This window comes from Mercenaria mercenaria, chromosome 17 (genome assembly GCF_021730395.1).
Source record: "Mercenaria mercenaria strain notata chromosome 17, MADL_Memer_1, whole genome shotgun sequence".
In the NCBI taxonomy this organism is placed as follows: Eukaryota; Metazoa; Mollusca; class Bivalvia; order Venerida; family Veneridae; genus Mercenaria; species Mercenaria mercenaria.
Genome location: NC_069377.1, coordinates 16,422,610 through 16,448,250, shown reverse-complemented (window position 1 = coordinate 16,448,250; position 25,641 = coordinate 16,422,610). Strand labels below are relative to the sequence as shown.

At 36.3% G+C, this 25,641-nt stretch overlaps 1 protein-coding gene across 6 annotated transcripts in view; it reads left to right on the top strand.

Moving 5' to 3' along the window:
* The window catches only part of LOC123535638 (bile acid receptor-like), a 30,974-nt gene extending 7,331 nt beyond the window's left edge, over nt 1-23,643 (top strand). For 5 of the 6 annotated variants that reach the window (XM_045318369.2, XM_053529195.1, XM_053529194.1 and 2 more), the window contains 8 exons: nt 10,870-11,309; nt 11,894-12,008; nt 15,537-15,678; nt 17,195-17,614; nt 19,156-19,765; nt 20,247-20,350; nt 20,777-20,891; nt 22,389-23,643. In XM_045318369.2, the coding sequence (XP_045174304.2) occupies nt 10,937-11,309; nt 11,894-12,008; nt 15,537-15,678; nt 17,195-17,614; nt 19,156-19,765; nt 20,247-20,350; nt 20,777-20,891; nt 22,389-22,633 (2,124 nt within the window). In that variant the 5' untranslated portion in view covers nt 10,870-10,936 and the 3' untranslated portion in view covers nt 22,634-23,643. Of the gene's footprint in view, nt 1-10,219; nt 10,615-10,869; nt 11,310-11,893; nt 12,009-15,536; nt 15,679-17,194; nt 17,615-19,155; nt 19,766-20,246; nt 20,351-20,776; nt 20,892-22,388 lie in introns of those variants that run through there. The other variant, XM_045318372.2, reaches the window with a different exon arrangement.
* Nucleotides 23,644-25,641: the final 1,998 nt, after the last annotated feature.

Genomic DNA, 25,641 nt, shown 5'->3' with positions numbered 1-25,641 from the left:
CTCAACTTACAACTCGGTACCTGCACAACCATTAACTTACAACTCAGTATCCTGCTACACCATTAACTTACAACTCGGTATCCTGCAAACCATTAACTTACAACTCGATCCTGCAAAACTATAAACTTACAACTCGTATCCTGCTACACCATTAACTTACAACTCGTATCCTGCAAACACCATTAACTTACAACACAGTATCCTGCTACACCATTAACTTACAACTCGTATCCTGCTAAACCATTAACTTACAACTCAGTATCCTGCCAAACCATCTCAACTTACAACTCAGTATCCTGCTACACCATTAACTTACAACTCAGTATCCTGCTACACCATTAACTTACAACTCAGTACCCTGCTACACCATTAACTTACAACTCCGTATCCTGCTACACCATTAACTTACAACTCAGTATCCTGCAAAACCATCTCAACTTACAACTCAGTATCCTGCAAAACCATTTCAACTTACAACTCAGTATCCTGCTACATCATTAACTTACAACTCGGTTTCCTGCAAAACCATCTCAACTTACAACTCGGTATCCTGCAAAACTATCACAACTTACAACTCAGTATCCTGCTACACCATTAACTTACAACTCAGTATCCTGCAAAACCATCTCAACTTACAACTCAGTATCCTGCTACACCATTAACTTACAACTCAGTATCCTGCAAAACCATCTCAACTTACAACTCAGTATCCTGCTACACCATTAACTTACAACTCCGTATCCTGCTACACCATTAACTTACAACTCAGTATCCTGCTACACCATTAACTTACAACTCGGTATCCTGCTACACCATTAACTTACAACTCAGTATCCTGCAAAACCATCTCAACTTACAACTCAGTATCCTGCTACACCATTAACTTACACCTCGGTATCCTGCTACATCATCTCAACTTACAACTCAGTATCCTGCAAAACCATCTCAACTTACAACTCAGTATCCTGCTACACCATTAACTTACAACTCGGTATCCTGCAAAACCATCTCAACTTACAACTCAGTATCCTACTACACCATTAACTTACAACTCAGTATCCTGCAAAACCATCTCAACTTACAACTCAGTATCCTGCTACACCATTAACTTACAACTCAGTATCCTGCAAAACCATCTCAACTTACAACTTAGTATCCTGCAAAACCATCTCAACTTACAACTCAGTATCCTGCTACACCATTAACTTACAACTCAGTATCCTGCAAAACCATCTCAACTTACAACTTAGTATCCTGCAAAACCATCTCAGCTTACAACTCAGTATCTTGCAAAACCATCTCAACGTAGAACTCAGTATCCTGCAAAACCATCTCAATTTACAACTCGGTATCCTGCAAAACGATCTCAACTTACAACTCGGTATTCCGCAAAACCATCTCAACTTACAACTCCGTATTCTGCAAAACGAAAACGGTTTGAAAACCCAGATCTGATGGCGTAAAGTCATTTATCCAGACAACAAAGAATAAAACCCGGACCCTATAGACTGAAGCAAAAATCAGACTACGAATAAATGGCAGCATTTGTGTTAATTGATAAATCTGCCTTTCTTAAGATCAAACTAAATATGTATAGGTAAGAGGTTCTGAGCCCGGTTATCAGAACTTCTTACCTACTTATTGACAAATATGTGGGGGTGAAGAAATCTGACCTTCCTAATTAACCATGAAATTGCTGTTGTCAAACACATTTCTGTCTTCAGAGGTAAGCCGAGTGCGAATTGTGTCATTTATTTTGTCTGTAGTTTTTGGTGACAAAACAGATGTGAATGCCTAGCAAAATGGTGGACCGTTTTCAGTTTGTTTCAAAGGATTATGTTTAGCAAAGAATTAAATGTTTAATTAAATATTTTCACACTTCATAATATCAGTATGTCACTGCATTCCTGTAAAGTACACCGCAATAAATGAGTCTGATAAATAAATTACCTTTATCACCTGATTGTGGTCTTATCATGACCTTCCCAATTAAACCTGTCAGTTAAAAATTACGAAATAAGAACCGGGTTCTTACTGAATTTTTGGGGAATCATGAAGAATGCACCATTAAGAGGCAGTTTGCCAATAAGTTTAGCAAAGAATTAAATGTTTAATTAAATATTTTCACACTTCTTATTGGCAAACTGCCTCTTAATGGTGCATTCTTCATGATTCCCCAAAAATTCAGTAAGAACCTGATTCTTATTTTGTAATTTTTAACTGACAGGTTTAATTGGGAAGGTCATGATAAGACCACAGTCCGGTGACAAAGGCAATTTATTTATCAGACTCATTTATTGTGGTGTACTTTACAGGAATGCAGTGATATACTGATATCATGAAGTGTGAAAATATTTAATTAAACATTTAATTCCTTCTCAACATAATCCTTTGAAATAAACTGAAAATGGTCCACCATTTTGCTAGACATTCACATCTGTTTTGGCTCCAGAAATTACAAGACAAAATAAATGAAGTAATTCACACTCAGCTTACCTCTGAAGATACAAATTTGTTTGACAACAGTAATTTCATGGTTAATTAGGAAGGTCAGATTTTTTCACCCCAACATATTTGCCAATAAGTAGGTAAGAAGTTCTGATAACCGGGCTTCGCCCGGTTATCAGAACCTCTTACCTATACATAATATCAGTATGTCACTGCATTCCTGTAAAGTACACCACAATAAATGAGTCTGATAAATAAATTGCCTTTATCACTTCATTGTGGTCTTATCATGACCTTTCCAATTAAACCTGTCAGTTAAAAATTACGAAATAAGAACCGGGTTCTTACTGAATTTTTGGGGAATCATGAAGAATGCACCATTAAGAGGCAGTTTGCCAATAAATGACCAAAATCGATACAACAAAAAATAAAAGATTCAGAAATTCAGACTGAAATTAGCGGATCTCTAGAATCATAAGCAAGTACTAGTATCTCAAAAATAAGCACACTTGCGTATATTTTATTTCACCATAAGAAAAACAGCAAGTCCATTAAAATATTCCTTGTAGATTTTTTTTTCTGTACGAGAAAATGTCATCAAAATTGTGATTTTCTCTTGACTCGCACAATGAAAAGTACAATTTTTCAAGTATTAAGCACATGATTATTCTTCTTTTTTTAATCTTTATGTTTTGAAAAAAAATCGTGATTTACTCAAATTCTACGGTATAGAAAAAGGTTTGGTATGAGCGCATGCATAACGACATAAAAAAAAAAGAGAAGTGCAATTGAAAAAAAGAGTAGTGCATGTCACTTCTGTGCCACCGTATAAATATCTATACAGGAGTTCAAAAACTGGAATGTGAACGTGAATACCGTCAAGGTGAAGGTAGATTGTTTATATACGCTTTATAACCTCGTAACAAAACTGAAGGGTATGATAAACTGTATGGTATTTCCAATCGATTAATATCGCTCAGTTTTGAACTTGTACTTTAAATATTATTGTAATTTTGTAAAGATAATTTACTTTCCCTTAAAGTAGAACCCCTTAGGGTTAGTGCGTATTTCAACATGTAGGTTAATAAATATCAAGCTTCCGGGGATATGTTTCGGTATTTAGTCCGGGGATATGTTTCGGTATTTAGTAGCTGGTATAAAAGGGGTTCTTTTATGTTTAAGACTATATTACTTGTTGTTGTTTTTTTTTACATTTTGAAAATCAAAACCTCTTACCTATACTTGATTGTGGTCTTATCATGACCTTCCCAATTAAACCTGTCTGTTAAATTACGAAATAAGAACCGGGTTCTTACTGGATTTTTGGGGAATCATGAAGAACGCATCATTAAGAAGCAGTTTGCCAATAAAATCAGTCTTCCGTTTTAGGCCATCATTTAACTTAAATAAGTACATTAAAAGGTATAACAGACCTATTCAAGTTTCCATACACTGCCCCTGATAACAAGAATAAGTTAATGTCTTCAATTGACATTCAAGATGACCCTTGTCAAGAAACCAAGATAATTATTATACCAAACAGAACAGGTGAAGACAAAACAGGAAGACATTTCAAGCAATAGATCCATTTTAGCTCGACTATCAGAAGAATAGGGCAGCTATCCTACTCGCCCCGGCGTCGGCGTGAGCGTGAGCGTCACACAAATGTTAAAGTTTACGTATGTACCACCCCAAATATTTTCAAAGTCCATTGACATATAGCTTTGATAGTTTGCATACTTGTTTACCATCGTGACCCCAGTCTGTAAAATGGAGGAGGCAATTCTATCAAGCATTTTGACTGAATTATGGCCCCTTTCCGGCTTAGGATAAATGTTAAAGTTTGCGTACCACCCCAAATATTTTCAAAGTCCATTGAGATATTGCTTTGATATTTTGCATACTTGTTTACCATCACGACCCCAGTCTATAAAAAGGAGGAGGCAACTCTATCAAGCATTTTGACAGAATTATGGCCCCTTTTCGACTTAAAATAAATGTTAAAGTTTGCGTACCACCCCAAATATTTTCAAAGTCCATTGAGATATTGCTTTCTTATTTTGCATACTTGGTTACCATCATGACCCCAGTCTGTAAAAAGGAGAAGGCAACTCTATCGGTCATTTTGACTGAATTATGGCCCCTTTTCGACTTAGAATAAATGTTAAAGTTTGTGTACCACCCCAAATATTTTCAAAGTCCATTGAGATATTGCTTTCATAATTTGTATACTTGTTTACCATCATGACCCCAGTCTGTAGAAAGGAGGAGGCAACTCTATCAATCATTTTGACTGAATTATGGCCCCTTTTCGACTTATAATATGCTTATTGTAATGTTAAAGTTTTACACATTGCTTATATTATACTATCAAGCACTGAGAATAGTCGAGCGCGCTGTCCACTGACAGCTCTTGTTTAGCTCGACTACGAAGTATAGACAGCTGTCCTACTCGACCCGGCGTCGACATCGGCGTCGGCGTCTTTTCGCGTCCGCACCTTGGTTAAAGGTTTGATGCACTTTCTCTATAATTACTTGCTGGATTTGTTTCAAACTAAAAAAACTTACTCCTCATCATCACCCACATCATATAGCACAAGGGACATAACTCTTGCACCAATATTTCATGAATTATCCTCTTTTTTACTTAGAATATTTCAGGTTAATGTTTTGGTGCACTTTCACTCTATCTCAGTTATTACTAATTGGATTTGATTTAAACTTAATTAAAGTAGTTTTTACACATCACACATCATATGACACAAGGTGCATCACTTTTGCACCAATAATTCATGAATTACATGCCCCTTTTTGCTTAGAATTATACTTATTTAATGTTTTGATACACTTTGTCTCTCTTATTACTTAAATATTTCTGAAACAGTATTGATTAGGCTGCTTTAACCAGATAAGAATGCTTGCATTCACCTTAAAGTTAATCAAGCCCCAAATGCTCTTAAACAGACATTATTTAAATGTTCACAAACTCTACAAAATAACTGACCAGTGTTGACCAATCGACCAGTATTGACGGTATTGACCACTTCAGGATCGAAGTATTGACCGGGGCGGTTTTAAAATTGGGGGGTGTTTAACCGCCCAACATTGAAAAAAATCATACTGCTTGAAAACTTTTTGCTTTGATACACATTTGGAGTGCTTCCCAGTAAAGACTCTACTCTCTTTATTTTATTGGGTGTAAATAATCTACTTTTAATGATTATTTCTATAATCATTTAAGTCATTATGTAGATTTCTTGCAGTAAATGTTGACCCTTATATGTTATCGGTGTAATAAAATAAATATCGACCGAGGCGTTAGTATTATATTGTGTGTAGTAGTAATAGAGAACGATATTTTTCTTGATAACTTAAAAAAGATAATGGCACCCAACTGCTAAAATATTAGTGTTACAGAGAAGACAAACGCGTAAACTATCGGCATTAAACGACATCTTTAAATTGGCAGCTTCTTGTGGGCCTACATGGGTAACAAATTCGAAAACTGTTCAAATAAAACTTTACGTAGGTGTTTAAACAGTATTCAGTAAACAGCCCCCCCCCCCCCCCCCCCCCCACCCCTGAAAAGTACTCTATTTTCTTTATTTCTGGTCCCATTTTGCTAAAATTTGAAAATGTAACGGATATGAACATATTGAATGTGAATATCTGAATTACTGATTTCAAAATATGCACGATATTTATTTGTCGCCTCCTAGGCAACATCACTACCTTGAAAGCGGCCGAACGTCATTATGACGCTGAAATATCACACACAATTAATCAGTACAACTCATGATTACCATGGTTCAATGTTTATCACCATAAAATGCATTTTTCTACCTTCCTACGAGTCGTCACCGCTCCACTAATAAAACTGTTTTCTACAGGGCAATGTACCTTTTTGGCAAACTGCTTCTTAATGACGCGTTCTTCATGCAATTCAGTAAGAACTCGGTTCTTATTATTAAAGTAATTTTTTAACTGATTTAACTAGGTTTAATTGGGAAAGTCATGATAAGACCACAATCAGGTGTTAAAGGCAATTTATTTATCAGACTCATTTATTGTGGTGTACTTTACAGGAATGCAACGACATATACTGATACAATGAAGTGTGAAAATGTGTAGGAAGTTGGCTAGACGATCGACATTCGCCGTTTATAGGAAAAATCAATGGCGAGCTGGAATGTTCAGCCAGCTAAACATTCAGCTCGATATTCGTTTTTATATAGCGAAAACCAATGTCGACCTGGAATGTGTAGCCAGCCAGACATACAGCTCGACATTCGCCATTTATATAGGGAAATCGAATGTCGAGCTGGAATGTTTAGCCAGCTAGACATTCCAGCTCGACATTCGGTTTTATATAGCGTAAACCAATATCGACCTGGAAGGTGTAGCCAGCTAGACATACAGGTCGACATTCGCCATTTATATAGGGAAATCGAATGTCGAGCTGGAATGTTTAGCCAGCTCGACATTCAGCTCGACATTCGTTTTTATATAGCGAAAACCAATGTCGACCTGGAATGTTTAGCCAGCTAGACACGCAGCTCGACATTCACTCATATATAGGGAAATCGAATGTCGAGCTGGAATGTTCAACAATGGACAATCGACAGTCGACATTCGCCGTTTACATAGGAAAAACCAATGTCGAGCTAGCATTCAGCTCGACATTCGTTTTTATATAGCGGAAAACAATGTCGTCCTGGAATGTTTAACCAGCTAGACATACAGCTCGACATTCGCTGGAATGTTTAGCTAGCTCGACATTCAGCTCGACATTCGATTTCCTTATATAAATGACGAATGTCGAGCTGAATGTCTAGCGGGCTAAACATTCCAGCCTGACATTAGAAACGAATGTCGAGCTGAATGCTAGCTCTACATTGGTTTTTCCTATATAAACGGCGAATGTCGATTATCGATTGTCTAGCCAACTTCCTACACATAGTGTGATAATATTTAATTAAACATTTCACTTCAAGAGCTAGCTAACACAAATTTGTTGACAACAGCAGTTTCATGGTTTTAGGAAGGTCAGATTTCTTTACCCCCACATGTTTGCCAATAAGTAAGTAAGACATTTTGATAACTGGGCTTCGTCCGGTTATCAAAACCTCTTACCTATACTTAAAACCTTTTGCAGCAGAGAATTCGTCTATTTTCTTGACACAAAATGTTATCTCATGTCTCCGGTAAACACTAAACGCTTTCCTAAGTTATTCTGTGTAGAGACATGCACCATGAATTTCTTCTTTATGGATCTAATTACATAAAAGGCATACTAGAATCGAAATAACACGTGGGGGAACATGTTTAATTGTATCGCAACACTAAGAAGCTGTTATAAGTCGCGTGAAGTAATTCACACTACGCCATCATGACTTTATACTCTGCAATGGTATAACTTCTTTGCGTTTTTAGAGACATGTATATTAAAACATGGTTCTTCTCTTATATTTTTTTCTTAAGGCCTCAACAAATTAAAAAGTTGTTCATCGGATTTGCCGCTCGTATATTTTCAGAAACAAAAAAAAATATTTTTTTGTTTTTGGCTTGCGCTCGCCCCATTGAAAAAAATCAATCCAAAATTTTTTGGTGCACCACTTTTTACGGACGTTAAAGTGTATAAATGCTTATACTTCCAGTCCCAGATTGTTCTCAAATGGATTTTAATCAAAATAAATACATACTACGCACACATCGTCTATAATAAACCATAATACTTATATTTAGTTGCATTAAAGTTATTTCCCCTTTATGCAGTTACGCCATTTTCTTCAAATGTTTACCAAATGCATACTACAAAAATCGATTTATTTCATTGAAAACTGGACGAAGAAAAACATACTAATTTGTTTGATAACATCAATCTAAGGGTAAATACTTATTGATGCATGTCACTTATCTGTTTTCTGTCTTTTCCTGTCCAAATGATCAGCATTTGCATACGAAAGTTGGTGGTGTAAGGAATTTACATTACGAGTTGTTTTCAGGACAGTTTTGATTTTCAAATTTTCAATCATTTAGTAGACTAATGTTAATGCACGTTAATCTCCATTTCAGACTTTAATTGAGACTTTGTTTCAACAAATTTAATATATTATGAAAGGTTAAAGTTAGAAAAAAGCTGTACATAAGACATCATGCTCGACTTTTCTAAATCAGAGCTTTGCCGGTAAAAGGGGCATAATAGTCAGAGTTATTAAAGTACAGAGCTATTGGTCATTATATAAAACTTAATTAAAAATATTCTATGTTAAAAAGGGGCATAACTCTGTCTAGATTCAGACTTAAGAGTATTGTTTCTCCTGGTGTAGACTTTGACAGTAAATAACTGTTCTAAGTTTCAAATCAGGAGCTTTAATAGATCTAGCAACACTCAAATAGATATTTGATGTATCAAAACCTTCAAAAGTCAGCTAAGAATGTACATTTTCATCTATAGCAGTAAATATTCAATTCGATATTTGATTACAGTGTACTGTTTGACAATGTTATTACCATTTTTCACGAGTTCGCTTTGTTGTGCGTCTGCGGGTTAGATTTTCTCAATCCCTGGGGACTTACTTTTTAGCTCGACTATTCAAAGAATAGTAGAGCTATTGGACTCACCCATGCGTCGGCGTCTGTGTCTGTATCGGCGTCCGCGTCCTGATTTGGTTAAGGTTTTGTATGTAAGCTGATATCTCAGTGACCACTTGTGGGAATGGATTGAAACTTCACACACTTATTCAGTGTGATAAACTGACCTACATTGCAAAGGTTCCATAACTCTATTCTGCTTTTTTACAAAATTATGCCCCTTTTTCGACTTTGAAATTCTTGTTTAAGGTTTTGTATGTAAGCTGGTATCTCAGTAACCACTTGTGGGAAGGGATTGAAACTTCACACACTTATTCACTGTGATAAACTGACCTACATTGCACAGGTTCCATAACTCTGTTTTGCTTTTTTACAAAATTATGCCCCTTTTTCGACTTGGAAATTGTTGGTTAACGTTTTGTATGTAGGCTGGTATCTCAGTAACCACTTGTGGGAATGGATTGAAACTTCACACACTTATTCACTGTGATAAACTGACCTACATTGCACAGGTTCCATAACTCTGCATGCAGTTTTGCTTTTTTACAAAATTATGCCCCTTTTCGACTTGGAAATTGTTGGTTAAGGTTTTGTATGTAAGCTGGTATCTCAGTAACCACTTGCGGGAATGGATTGAAACTTCACACACTTATTCACTGTGATAAACTGACCTACATTGCACAGGTTCCATAACTCTATTTTGCTTTTTTACAAAATTATGCCCCTTTTTCGACTTAGAAATTCTTGGTTAAGGTTTTGTTTGTAAGCTGGTATCTCAGTACCCACTAATGGGAATGGATTGAAACTTCACACACTTGTTCACTGTCATGATCTGACATGTACTGTGTAGGTCCCATAACTCTTCTTTGCATTTTTTTCAAAATTATGCCCCTTTTTCGACTTAGCAGTTTTTGGTTAAGTTTTTGTATGTAAGCTGGTATTTCAGTATCCACCTATGGGAAAGGATTGAAACTTCATGCACTTGTTCACTTTATGAGCTGATAAGCACTATGGAGGTTCCATAACCCTTTTTCCCATTTTTACAAAATTATGCCCCTTTTTCGACTTTCATATTAATTCAGTTGACAAGGCTGTTGAATAGTCGAGCGTTGCTGTCCTCCGACAGCTCTTGTTAATTTAAAAGGGCTATACATTCTATTTTAAGGTTTTTATTAGTCAGTCGAGAGCCAAATGAAGACAAATATATTTCTTCGCTCTTCGGTCGCTCCTGATTTTCTCAAAAACCAAAAAAAATATTTAAATTATTTTTTCGCTCGCCGCCTCAAATTTTTCAGAAAAAAATCCGATGAACAACTTACCAGTTTGGTGTGGCCTAAACAGCATATCTAACCGACTCAGTGTATGTGATAATAGCTCATTTGCATACTGTGCAGCTCGTTGTAAACCACAGGTGCATGTGGGTCTTTAAATATGAATTGCTACCTGGCATTAAGCCATTGATCTGTATAAACTCAACAGACTATAGAACCTATAACTTTAAAGTTTTTGTTTCGTTCTATCACTTGTTTTGTATACTGGGATATATTGATATTAACTTACACGGACGCAAAGGTAATTTAAATGCAATAGTAAATTTGTATTTCGGTAAATAACATGGGCATTTTATCTGTTCTAAGATTTTAAACGCGATTTTCAAATAAAATTAGAGAAATTTACAATTTAACATACAGTATACGTATGGATTTTAGAATCCCCTCCCCCCACAACACACACCTTCTTTATTCTAATAATGTGACCGAGTACGATTAAACATCTAAAATAAGACTGTCTAAATTGGAATTTATTTATTATCTGTTTGTTTTTCAGGTGTACATTGATTTATCTGGGTTTTCATAATGACTACCGGGTTTGAAAACACGATTGTAACCCGTATATGAAGCGTAGAAAAATGTCGGCATTTGATTATTCGTTCCAACAAAAAGACATTGGATTAAAGACACAGGGCTTAATAACACTTCGTGAAGAGAACGCTTTGAATTTCGTACTGGAAAGGAATTGTTCACCACTCAGCGGAATAAATCAATCCACACCGGCAGACGCACTGACATCTGTAAAACGTGACGCAACCGAAGGATCGCTGTTGGTACGAAAAATGAGCAGCCCTAGTCTACAGTCCGGTTTGCAACAGCAGACGACATTGGAAACTTATAAAGTGCAAATGGGGGACAGGATGAAGAATCTTAATTTAAATGTTACCGCAGACAATTTTTTGTTAGGGACGATGGATGCGCTGTCATATACAGAAGGTACATATAATTGTATTTATTATACTTATATAAATACTGTAAAAAGATATGGGTTGTATTTCACAAGTCGAAAACAAATTTCGTATTGTACTAGTAAATACTAGGCACGGCTTGTAAAAATATTAGAATAAGCAGAATGTGTCTACTTTGGAGTTTGGCTTTTTAAGGGGATAATACTTCATCAAAGCTTGTGCAAATGTAGGAAGATTATTTATTTATTTATTTATTTATTTATTTATTTATTTATTTATTTTGTTGCGTTTAAAGTCACACAGACACAATTTATGTCATATACGACTTTTCCAGCGTTGATGGTGGATGAAGTCTCAAGGTGCCGCTCCAGGCGGCATGGGCGTGAATATGGGTAGAACCACACACTTTCTGTAATCCGGCTGGTTGACTTCCTCACATGAAGGATTCTACATTGCAAACGAGGTTTCGAACCTGGCAAGTGAGGAGCAGGTGATTCGAAGTCGGTTGCCTTAACCACTCGTCCACGGAAGCCCCACATTGAAAGAAAAGTAAGCTTTATGAATGTACATTTGACAGAACACTATCACAATGCACAGTGCGTTATATTTCAGAAGGTAGCGCACCACCAGGGGACCCCGAATCGTGCGGACCTCCGACAGCTTTCGCTGATGCAGAAAACAACAGGAGCGAGCCAGGAATTAGTGGAAATAGTGACTACACCTATGGGTAAAACAAGTGTTGATTTCTCTAAATTCCTTTTTATAGGATTCTTGGTACAGACGAAATTTTATCGGCGTCTTGCTTCGATTAAAAGTTATATTTATTTCATCGGATTCTTGCTTAGCCGATTTTCACACAACAATTCATTGGATTCTGACTTAGACGCTATATTTTATTGCAATTATTTGCATGGTTGATCCGTGTCTGTCAAATTTATAGTCTGGACAATATCAGACTTGACCTTTGACCCACAAAGTATGACCTTGACTCTTGAGATATGAGCCTAAAGCGCCACACGCCGCCTTATTGAGACAAACATTTCTGGCGAGATTGCTCTATGAATACCAAAGTTACAGTCCACACAATGATAACACGTAACCCTTGACCCCCAAATGTGACCTTGACCTTTGAAATATGATATGCGTGTTACACCATCGCCTTCTCATTGCGGCGGCAAACATGTCTGTCAATTAAAGAAATTGCTCAATGGGTGCCAAAGATACATTTCGGATAGGAATTATCAAGACCTTTAACCTCTAAGTGTCACTTTACCCTTGTGCACAACACCGTCGCCCCTTCATTGATGCGAACAGATGTGCCATGCTCCATGTATGTCAATGTCCGGACAAGAACAGTCGTGACCTTTGAACCGATGCAGACATTCCTTAACGTGTCTTATCTTATTGACCTCTGACCTCTAAGTGTCATTTTACCCTCGGATATTGTACATTACACCGTGCCAGTTAAAAGAAAGATTGCTCCATGTTTGTCAAAGTCCGGACAAGGACATTCGTAACTTTGATCCGATGCAGACATGCCTAAGCATGTATTATCTTATTTTAGAAACTGTCAGACTATTCCATAACATTATTTTTTCTGTGGAACTGTCACGTTAAACCTTTGTATAATTATTATTATTATTATTATTATTATTATTATTATTATTATTATTATTATTATAGGGCGCTTTACAATTAAACGTGTGACATATCGCAGATCGTTGTTGATTTTGGCACGCCATACAAAAGAGCATTGCAGTAATCTAATCGTGAGGTCACAAGCGAGTTTATAAGGGTTTTGGTGGCATCAGTTGTCAAATATGGTCCAATGTGACCAATTTGTCGTATTTGGCCATAGCATGTTCGAGTCACTGAATTAACATGATGGTCCATGTGCATGTTCGAATCAAGCGTAGCACCAAGGTTTCGAACAGTTTATGATGGTCTTATGCTCGAATAGCCAACTTTCAGTTATAGACTTTCAACATGTTTGGAGTGTTTTTGACTCGAAAAAAGAATTACTTCAGTTTTGTCTACATTCAATTTTAACATGTTTGAATTCATCCATGAGATGATTTCTTTTAGGCATTGTTCAACTCGCGTGATTGTGGCTGCCTTTGATGCTTGGTCAACTGGTTTAAACGGTAGATAGTGTTGGGAGTCATCCGCATAAAAATGGTGGTTTAGACCGTGGTTTCTACAGATGGACCCGACTGGCTTAGTGTACATCCTGTAGAATTTTGGGCCTAGAACAGATCCTTGAGGAACACTGAATTTCATAAGGACTGGTTCAGAGAGTTTGCCATCGATGCATACTGTTTGGTAGCAGTCTGTTAGATATGATGCCACCCATTGAAGAGGTTTATCAGCGAATCCAAAGTTAAATTCGAGTCTATGAAGAAGGCTGTTATGGTCAGTGGTGTCGAATGCAGCCGACAGGTCCATCATCACAAGTACTGTGACCTCACCTTTGTCTAGGATTCGAGAATGTCGTTCTGAATTTTTAACAATGCAGTTTCAGTTGAATGAAATTTTCTGTATACTGACTGGTTTATTTCATGAAATTGATTGTTTGTCAAATGTTCCTCAATTCTTCTGTTTACCACTTTTTCGAGGATTTTGAGAGGTATGGCAGATTGGAAACAGGTCTGTAATTTTTGAGTGTGTCCTGGTCAAGACTTGGCTTTTTTAACAATGGTTTTATTCGTGATGTTTTAAATGATTTTGGCACGATTGCACTTTGTAGAGAGATGTTAACAATTTTCGTCAATATTGGGAGAAGTTCGTTTATTCAAGAGCCATGTAGGAAGAAGGTCTAATTCACATGACTTATAAGCTGACTGTTGAACAAGCTTTTTCACCTCCTCCTCTGTTTCTGGACTGAAACTAGCCAAACGCGCAGTATCACATAGTTCTATGCGTCCGTCGTCTGGAGTTACTGATTCACTCTGATCCTGGGATGAAATATTAGTTCTGATTGTTTCTATTTTATCTATGAAGAAATCGCTGAACTCCTGTGCTAGTACTTCTGGGTTCTTGCTTGATGGAAGTGCAACTTCGCTTGGACCGTATAACTGCTGATAATGTTATTGCTCTAGTTTCGTGCCTGGATCGACCACGCTATATAGTCTAAACCGAGTTCAGTATCACATACAGTTAGACACGTAGAATTCATAGGTTACCGAACTCGAGTATCATAGTTGGCTTACATTATCTGCGATATTAATAAAAGACAGTTTACAATTTCTTGACCCATTTATTTCCACATGATACTATGAAATCATTGGTTTTCATCGGGTACTAGTTTTCGTGATTTTGATGTGGCTCCAGTCCACAAAGTTAATCCCAACGGAAAAAATATTTTGAAAATTTGAAATCCTCGAATTCATGTACCAACTCCTCAACGAAAAAGCCATTTAGGTCAAAATCAAAAGAAAACCATGTCATTAAAATTAAATGATTTTGGATTCGGTACACAATCATAAGTGCATGTTAGTGAAGGAAATGTGTCTTATTTTCAAGGATGTTTAGTTTATTACTCTGCATCTTAACCTATTTTAATGAATACATTTTACTGTAATGCAAACTATTGATAAATGAATCCGTACTGGAATGCTTGCTCGTACTTGTAAAATAAAAATACGGTTCAATGCTGCCACGGTCGACTACGAAACCTTGGATCATGAGCTCGATCCCGCTAACTTAAAGTAATTATCATTCGGATAAGAATCTCATGTGTGGGTGTTTTACACATTGCCTGCTGCATTTCTTTTCTTCCATAAAAATCTCTTCATTTCTTCGTCTATTATAGAATATAAGATTCTTTCACTGGCTGTAGGTGCAGATGGAAATATCCGGCTCGAAGGTAACTGTTTATGCGGAAACGGTGCGATATTTGTCGGGGCGACATTAGTCCGTGTGAAGGCGATGTTCGGCGGGTGCCATAACGGCGTTTGTCGTTCTGGCATACATCAGCCATCATAAATTTTCTGACTTTTACCGTTGATGTACACTGGCCCAGGGAAGATCCTGGAATTGGAGCGTCTATACACCTAAAAGTTACCGGTGGCAACTATATATAAATGGACATGTAGCTTGTCTTCCTCCACCATTAAAGAGACATATACCTTGATATGCACATATTGCAGCGTCAGTAAATTATCAAAACTCACCAATCAACATTATTTAAGTTGTTAAAGCACGAGTATACAAAGAGAATGCAGCTGTGTCTTTATCATTTTTCTTTTACATACAGCTATGAGGAGTTGTGTAGCCCACAGAAAAAGTCCAGAACGAACTCCCGCACCTCAAGGCCACCTTTGTTACCCCCGTGCCGAGTGTGTGGTGACCGGGCCTCTGGTTATCATTATGGAGTGAATACATGTGAAGCTTGCAAGGTAAATCCATACTACCGATTTTCTAAAGCGGCTCGTTCTCAGATTACAATAAAATGTAGCTATGTATTATCTTTTGTTTTTCGAAAATTTTTTGTATGAAGTACAAAAACACTGTGATCCGGAAAATACTTTTTGAAGAAGGTCTAAAAGCTCTGACACTGTAATGATTTTGAAATCCCCTCCCCACCCCGACACCACAGTAATACTGAATTTAACACCTAATAGTATTGAATTTTAAAGCCAAATAGTGCTTACTTAAAAATCTTAAATGTTGAGCTTAAAACCTAATAAAACTGAAACAATCCTGTTGAATTATTATTAAAATCTTAAAATTGTTAATCTTAAAACCAATAGTTCTGAATCAAAACCAATAGTGTTTAATTTAAAACTCCATTATCATCATGGTTGAATTTAGCTGATTTGCTTCAAACTTTCACAGATGAACAAGCTTTATGTGCAGGAAGGAACTTTTGCTGTGACTATTTTTACCGCAGTTATGGCCCTTTGATAGTATTCTATATAGAATATAGAGAAAAATCTTGTTTCTTCAACTCCTCAAACACTACTGAAAGGATATACTTGAAAGTTTCACAGATGAAGGACCTTCATGTGAAGATGACCATAAATGATGGATTTTTTTTGCGGCTACTTTTTTGTAAATTATAGCCCTTTCTTAATTTCACAAAACAGGCCATAGTGAAGAAATATGGTGTGTTCTACTCCTCGTACACTTTGCGAAGGAATGGATTCAAAGTTGCTCAGATGTACAACCTTATCTGAATACAATTTGCTTCAAACTTTTATTCGAACACCCTTCAAGTGAAGATGGTCTGTTCCTATGGACGCAATTCTAATTATTTATAAACCGTGAAACTGTAAGCCGTGAGTATGTATCACGTAGGCAGTCGTTTCATTTCTTTGATTCTCCAAAGAATTTCATGTAACTAAAATGTACATTTGTCCTGCAAGAACAAAAGGATTGAGCTCCGCAATGCGCTTAGGGAGAAATCTTCAAGAAGTTCTATTTTGGGGTTATTTAATGAAATAATGTTTTAGGTAAAGTTAATAATTATATCTTTCATACATTTTTTTGCAACTTGGGCAAATTGATCGCTAGTATTAAAGTATGGTATTTGCGCACCTGAACAAAAAAGAAAAGAAAACGGAATGGATAAAAAAATAACTAATTTAGAGTCCCCCGTTGTTTGTTGTTGTTTTTTATGCTCATTTGTATTAGCTATGTTAAATATAAAGGTGCGTCCAGTGATAGTAGATAATTATCTGGATGAATCAATTTTTCATTTTTTTTAAGAAATGTGCATATTTGTCACGCTGAATGTTTTAAGAAAATTATTTTTATATATAATAATTGTGGATCTAAATGAAAAAAAATGCGCATACAGTATCTGACAGTTTCAGTGGATGAGGTGCACCGATTGATACAAAATTGTATTTTACATGTATATATCTGAAGCTGACAACAATGGATTTTTCATGCGCATACCTGTGTTTTCAGGGATTTTTCCGTCGGAGTATTTGCAAGACAGAACCGTACGTGTGTACAGGTTCGGGAGACTGTAAAACAGTGGGTGGGAAAAGAACAGCATGCTCACATTGTCGTTTCAAGCGCTGTATTGAAGTTGGCATGTCAAAAAATGCCATCAAAACTGGCAGATACACACACGAACTGCGGTCAAAGAACATTTTAGAAGTGAAACGGCTACAAAAGCAGGGAAGTGATGAGAGTCCCGATTGGACTTCCGTGGACTCGTTCAACAGCGATACATATTATATGGAATACAAGAATGACCTTCTCCGGAAGTCGCTGTTAGAAGAAACTTTGAGAGTGCTTGTTACCGGACAGAAAATGTTGTATGAATTTCTAGATGACTATTACAATGACGATCTCATTCGGGAAAGACAGTTATCAGTATATGTAAGTTGAACACAATATAATACTCATTGCAGTGTTAATAAACATCTCAAAACTCTTCACTCAGTATCAGTTAAACTTATATGTTTTTAATATGATATACAGAAAAGTTGTTTTCTTTATATATTTACATTGCAGGTTTCCTGTATCACAAATTATTTAATACGAAATTTAAAAGAAAGACAACAACAACAACAACGGCACGGTAAAAGTTGTTTAAAAATTTCAATACAGTGCGAAACAATGTTAATTTTATCAAATGCATTTTAGCTCGACTAGAGAGCTATCCTACTCACCCCGGGGTCGGCGTCGGCGTCTTTCCGCGTCCCCACCTTGGTTAAAGTTTTTTTTTAAACTTTCTATTTTTTCTCCTTATCTCTGTAATTACTTCATGGATTTGCTTTAAACTTAAAATATTTATTCCGCATCATCACCCACATCATCTGGCACAAGGGCCATAACTCTCACACAAATATTTCATGAATTATCCCCCCTTTTAACTTGTATTTCTAGTTTAAAGTTTTGATGCACTTTCCCTCTATCTCAATTATTACTAAATGGATTTGATTCAAACTGAAGTAGTTGTTCCACATCATCTCCCACATCATATGACACAAGGTCCTTAACTCTGGTACCTATTTTTAATGAATTTTCCCCCACTTTTACTTAGAATTTCAGGTTAAAGTTTTGATGCACTTTCACTCTATCTCAATTATAACTAAATGGATTTGATTCAAACTTAAAATAGTTGTTCCACTTTATCACCCACATCATATAACACAAGGTACATAACTCTGGCACCAATTTTTCATGAATTATGCCTCCTTTTACTTAGAATTTAAGGTTAATTTTGATGCATTATCACTATATCTCAGTTATTTCTAAATGGATTTGATTCAAACTTGAAGTATTTATTCCACATCATCACCCACATCTTTTGACACAAGGTGCTTAACTCTTGCACCAATATTTTATGAATTATGCCCTCTTTTTGCTTAGAATTATACTTATTTAGTGTTTTGATACACTTTTTCTTTATCTCTCTTATTACTTAATATTTTTGACACAGACTCAAGCTATAGTTCAATATCTTCATCCACCATTGGAGTCATTAAACACTCCAGTGACAGCTCCAGCTTCCACAGATGTGCCCAGTTTCACTATCCAGCATCGAAATAGTCGAGCGCTCTTGTTTAAACATTACAATTACGGGTCCACTGCCTTAAAATTCAAATTGTGTTGTAATAGTATAAAGTAAATTAATTCAAAACCCTAATTTAAAACATTAGTATCTGTATAAATGATACTGTGGAGATAATATTGCAGCAATGGCTTATTTAAAACTTTCTAAATTTCTTACCGATTATGAAAATTCATCAACTGAACGTGATTTTGCATTTCCCAGTAAAACTCGCGTAAATCAATAGTTCCTAGCACTGTTGACATTAAGGCAAATATTTCAGATAAATTAGATTTGTTGTGCGACTTCCCTAGCAACATTTGCCGGAACAGTATGTAATGCTTCAAAGTCTTTTCATTTTTAGACAAGATACATGTGCAGAAAAGAGAGACTACTTTCACAAACCGAAAACCTCTCCAGACAGTCTGAACAACTCGACACAGTCACACAACGCATCCATACACCGTCAGAATGCCTTACCACAGATACACGTCTCACTACACAGACAGAGCAACCGCCCGCACGAAATGACCAACATACCTCACAAGAAGGGCATCTCAACGTACAAACTTCACAAACGGAACTCACCATACATTCTCCCGCCAAAATCCAAATGGAACTTCCTCCAGATTTAAGTGGAAGCATTAAAAACATCCAAAATGAAGACCTCACTTTAAGTGCTAAAAACCTTGAGAATCTGACAGCTCGGGAAGAAAGTGTTGTTGCTGACACCGCACATGATGTTAACAGATTACGGGTACAATCAAACGAGAGCATTACTAACACCGGAAATGATATGACAAGAATAAAGTCCGATAAATCCGTGTTACCGTTAACGGAGAACATAAGGGCGGAAGTAATGACAAAAATTATAAATGACCTTGAACAAGGTGTGCAAGGAATGTTAGCATTCGCCAAGAGTTTACCCGGTTTTGCAGAACTCCCTTCTCAGGATCAAGTTTCATTAGTAAAAGGTAAATGTTTTCATTGTAAATTCAGTATTCGTCGATTTTCTGATATATGACTCTGTTTATGTTGTATTTTGTGCTATTTTCAAGATTTCTTACTAAACCACTAGACTACCAGTTTTCTCGGCTTCCTGCCAGAACTACCTAGATCTCTGGGAGTATAACAGACAATTTCACGAAGAATGACCAGTTGTGTAATTTATCAGATCGAATTGGAAAGAATTTGCCTCCTTATCAGAAGCCACAAAAATGACATGTTTGCCTTTTCTTATCATAATATGTGCATACTTAATAAAACTTTGCCAGCCTGGGCTCACCACCACGGTTGCAGCAGAGACCTTGCCTTAGGTCTCCGAACCGTGTCTGGCTTATTTCAACATACTATTATTTAAAAGCAGCCAACTTGTGTTTTGATTCGAATAATAAGTATCAAATAAAAAAAGTTTGCTTAGATCAATCACTTTTATATGTTACGTTTTGCTTTCAGCCGCACGTTTTGATATTTGGTATATTGGACATATACGTTGCTTTAATGTAGAGTTACGGGTTGGGGCCTGTGAGTGGCAATTCCATGCTGAAGAACTAGCCCAGGTAACAACTAATAATAGTTCTTGAGAAAAATATACTCGCTGATATATTGACTGTAGCTAGATAGAGGTACAATATAGACTCAGTTTAAGGTGGTGTAGTGTCATCTAGAGACCCTATTAATTCTGCCTCACAATTACTGTTAAAAGCACGGATAAAAGGAAGTCGGTATATACTTGCTGAAATGTTGTTAAGTACTTTGTTCAGCAGACACGAGTTTGACCTTGGTTAAAGTTCCAGTTTTATTTCTTAAACAACTTTCTTCTTATCAGTTTATTTATGTTAAGATCATGTTCTAAAAACTGTTGCATGTACAAAGGTTCGACTAAAATGAACTTGTAAAGTTTCCGCCTTAAATCTGCTCATCTTTTATAGTTTTGGGGAGAGCTTTAAATGAAAATCATATTGTAATCTGGTGGTATTTTACAGGTATGGGGTGACTCGATGGTAGACCTGGCCTTCACGCTATCTCGTGTTGCTCAAACTCTAGACTTAACTAAAGACGAGACGGCCGCTCTCCGTGCTGTATGCCTTACTTTTCCAGGTACACACTAACAAACATAGAATGATCATTCCTTTCCAAAAGGTCATCCAGATATCTAGATGGTGTAGAATTTGAGTTCTTAATCGAAAATTCGTGAAAACTACATAACTTAAGTTTTGAACATTGTTTGCTTTCATTTTTAGCTCGACTATTCGAAGAATAGGTAGAGCTATTGGACTCGCCCGTGCGTCGGCGTTTGCATATCTGCATTGGCGTCCCGATTTTCCGGTTAAGTTTTTGTATTGAAGCTGGTATCTCAGTTACCACTTGCGGGAAGGGAATGGATTGAAACTTCACACACTTATTCAGTGTGATAAACTGATAAATTGCACAGGTCCCATAACTATTTTTCTTTTTACAGAAGTATGCCCCTTTTTCGACTTAACAATTTTGGTTAAGTATTGGTATGTAAGCGGATATCACAAGACCCACTGATGGGAATAGATTTAAACTTCACACACTTGTTCACTGTGATGATCTGACATGCACTGCACAGGCGCCATGACTCTACGTTGCATTTTTTTTAAAAATCATGCCCCTTTTTTGACTTAGCAGTTTTTTGTTTAGTTTTTATATGTAAGCTGGCATCTCAGTACCCACTAATGGGAATGGATTGAAACTTCGCACACTTGTTCACTGTGATGATTTGACATACAACGCACAGGTTCCATAACTCAACTTTGCATTTTTACAAAATTTTGACCCCTTTTGACTTAGCAATTTTTGGTTTAGTTTTGTATGTAAGGTGGAAGCTCGAACAGTACCAACTAATGGGAATGGATTTAAACTTAAACACACTTGTCTACTGTGATGAACTGACATGCATTGTACAGGTTCCATAACTCTGTTTAGCATTAATTTGTACAAAATTTTGTCCCTTTTTCGACTTTAATATTTATGTTCCTATATCGGACATAAAACCTACGACTTTCGGGTTCTGTTTCGCCTCGATAGTACCACCGCCTCGATAGCCTTAACCGCCTCGTGGTAGAACGTCCGCTTCGAGTGCGGGAGGTTGTAGTTCAATCCCCGATCGCGTCAAAATGGCACCAGTAGCTCCCTTACAAACTGGTTTCTCTTCTACCGTAATGACGATGAATTCCAACAGGAAGGAGGTGTCGAGTGTGATTAATACAAATTGGAGAACTTGTTCCACAATCGGCCTAAAATAAATTAGTATTGAATATTTCGACGATATTTATTTTCCTGTAAAAGACATACACTATGCTTACGATTTTCAGATACTATTCCTTCGATAATCATGTATTTTTTATTATTAATAAATGTTTTAAGAAAGAATAGAATGCAGTCAAACGGAAAAATAACAGAATCTGTTTAATTGGTATAACTTTGAAAAGTATCCGAGCATTTCATCAAAGATTACCCGATTTTTTAATGCGATTTTAGTTCTTTTGTGAAGAAATTTAAACTTCAAACATACATAAATATTGCAAAATGCATTAATTGCAAATGTATTGTACAAACTTTTATTTATAGATCGGTGTATGGACTTGCAACAACGAAATGATGTAGAGCAAATGCACACACATATGCTGGACGTGTTCAGATATGTCTCCTGTAAGAGACATAACGACTACAATAAATGGTTCCCTAAAGTCGTCAACTTTCTAATGCTTCTACGCGAGTTTGGTATAAAGTTCGAAGCTGTGTCTTCAAAGCTGACGCTTGACTGGGATGTATTGAAAGACAATCCTGTGTTATTGTCCGTATTTCTAAGTTAACTATAATTACGATGATATAGCCGAATGTTTAGCGAGTTTAAAGGATGACTTTGCATACACTATTACTTGCAAGCTGCAGTGTGTCCATCTTTCGGCAGAAGAGTTAATCAATTAAGGAAAAACTGTAACTATGTCAATGCCTGTACTTGTTAGTATCAGCAACTTGAGTCTTTAAAGTGAAATATACAGTGAATGCGTATGTCGGATAAATAGAACATACTAGTAAAACAAAAACATGGCCTGACTGAATCTGATAGAAGGAAACGTACTGACACTCTGTATTCAGTGGCACCTTGTGACAGCCTACATTCAAGTGACTGTGATGACCAACGTTCGAGGGAGTGTAACGGCTTTACATAGTGAAGGTCTGTACAGTAGAATGAAACACGTTACATGTTGACACACAGTATCTAAAAGACAGAGGCAGTGTTTCTATCCGATTGTTTATAAGTTACGCACAAAACTGGGACAACTTCGATATTTTACGTGGCTAGCTATTTCTCCAAACTTTGACGATATTGTATTACTGTCTCACGAAAAACAATGTGCCGGATATTTGTTTTATTTACTCCGAAACAATAGAAAGATTTTTTTTGCAGATCGACAGTAAAAGGCCAGTATTTTTTATAGAAATAGTACAAATATTTAACATTTGTGATATTGGAATAAAAACGAGGTATAACAAATCCTATGACGGACAAACTTACATGTACTGTATTGGAGACAGTTACTCAGGGAGTTGAAAATGTACCAAAGTGACTTAGTATAACCTGTTCAAACAAATGATTGTTTTAAAATGATGCCAAGTCAAGAGAAACTTATTATGCCAAAATAATGTTCTGCCGACGATGCATATTTCCAAAACTGTTGACCAGATTTTCATGTATATTGTCATGGAAACATTTGTTAATTTTTGCAGTATGTGATATTTAAATTGTTGCTTAAAACGTTCCATTTATTAACATGGTAACACATTCCTTAAAATTGATAAATATATATTTATAGAAAAATATGCGTTTGTTTCATGAATTGAATTGTGTGACAGTATATTACGTTAGCCTCCAAGCATCTGACTAAACAATCGTGGTAAATCAGAACACCAAAAGAAAACCTTGTTTATTTTCAATCGTAAACAATAGAATCTAACTGAAGTTTATTATAAAAATATTATTCATCCGAGTGGTAATCGGCGAGACATCATGCGAATATTTGACGTCAACGGTTTTTGTCACGTCTACTTTTAGTGGAAGCGAGACTAAGCGATCCAAATTCCGGCGACGGCGTCATTAATTGAAAATAACCCAAAAACCGTTACATATATTTCTTTCAAACCTTGTAGAATGATTAAGAAAATAATTTTACACATCATGGTGAGTTCAGGCCCCCGAGTGACCTTCACATTGAAGAAATTAGCATTTTTGTAGATTTTTGACGCCTTTGAAAATTCACAAAAATGAAAATTTCTCAAAAACCCTTACATATGTTGCTTTGAAACCTTGTAGGATGGTTCAAAAACTCATTTAACACCATAAGGCGAGTCCTGCCCACTAGTGACATTGACTTTCAAGAAATTAACATTTTTTTAGATTTTTATTTGACGCCTTTGAAAATTTCTCAAAAACCATTACACAATGTCATATTTCTTTGAAACATTCTAGGATAGTTCATTTTACATCCCTACAGTGATTTCTGCCCTTGGTGACATTGACCTTGAAGAAATCAGCCCTTGAAACTTCACAAAAATGACAATTTTTCAAACAGAATGTTACAGAAACATGATAGTTAGAATCTGCGGTAATAAACGTTTAACTACGGCCTGGTAAGAGAACATTATGACGTAACCCATGACGTCAAATACCAGCATGACGTACGGTTCATCACTGTTCCGATTAATATTATTCACCATACATACACTTTTTATCATCATTTTTATCATTATTTTTAATGAGCATGTAAGAATGAAAAAAAGACATTCATGTGGGTTATCGTCTGATTCAACGCGGTCCATTGTTCAGATGAAAAATGGCAGTGAAAGAATTTTCAGCACAAAGCTGAAAAACTAAAATGAAAATAGCAACTTAATTTATATAGGGAAATGTTAATTGATAGTATATAGTGCAAGTAGGCCTAAATCCTGTTAGTTTTGCACGAGTGCATTTTATTCTTCTATGTCTGCGGTGGGTGGTTTTCAAAATATTGAGGCAAAAGTCTGACATTCAAACCTACTTCTTTTGGTGGTCACCTACTTTATATGACACAAATAATTCAGATTACATGGAAATAAGCTTGTGAGAAATACGAATCGGAAAATGTTTTTTTCCTGGAAAAACATTGCACATTTTGTCCTACAATTGAGCACTGACCCATTACGAAAAAATGCCAACAATGAATTTCAAATAGTCCTGTGCTTCCAGTTTAATGCTAAATTATCAAGTACTGCCTAAATATTTGTGTACACATTGCTTAGAATATAGAACTGCCATCTCATATTATAGTAATGGCAATGTAACTGATGAATGTCAAAAAGGGTGCACAACGGACATCACTTCGGGCTTTTTGAATGTTTTACAGTCCTGTATATATGAAGCTCCCTTCGAGGAACATAAAGTAAAAATATCATTCGAGTTAATGAATAAAAGAAATGTGCCGCGAGTTCACTTTGTCTGTGAGATATCAACACTAACTGTTTCTTAGACAGAGGCTGACAACTCAACGAATGCCACCGAAGCAAATTCGTTATCTTAAACCATTTAAAAGATATAACGAATAAATCGAATTTATCCTTTATTTAATGTGTCAAAAAACCGATAATACCGATTATTGGAAAAATTGAAAGTTCAATATGTCCATGGCTGAGGTGTTTGGTGAATGACTTCAGATGTATCAACTTTTGCTCTTTCATTACGGAGAAAGTTCATATTGTCCGAGGGTCGAACTGGACAGTATTGCTCTTTTCCTTTCCGGCTATTTTGGATGGGGGATGCCATGTCATGAAAAGGAGACTAAAA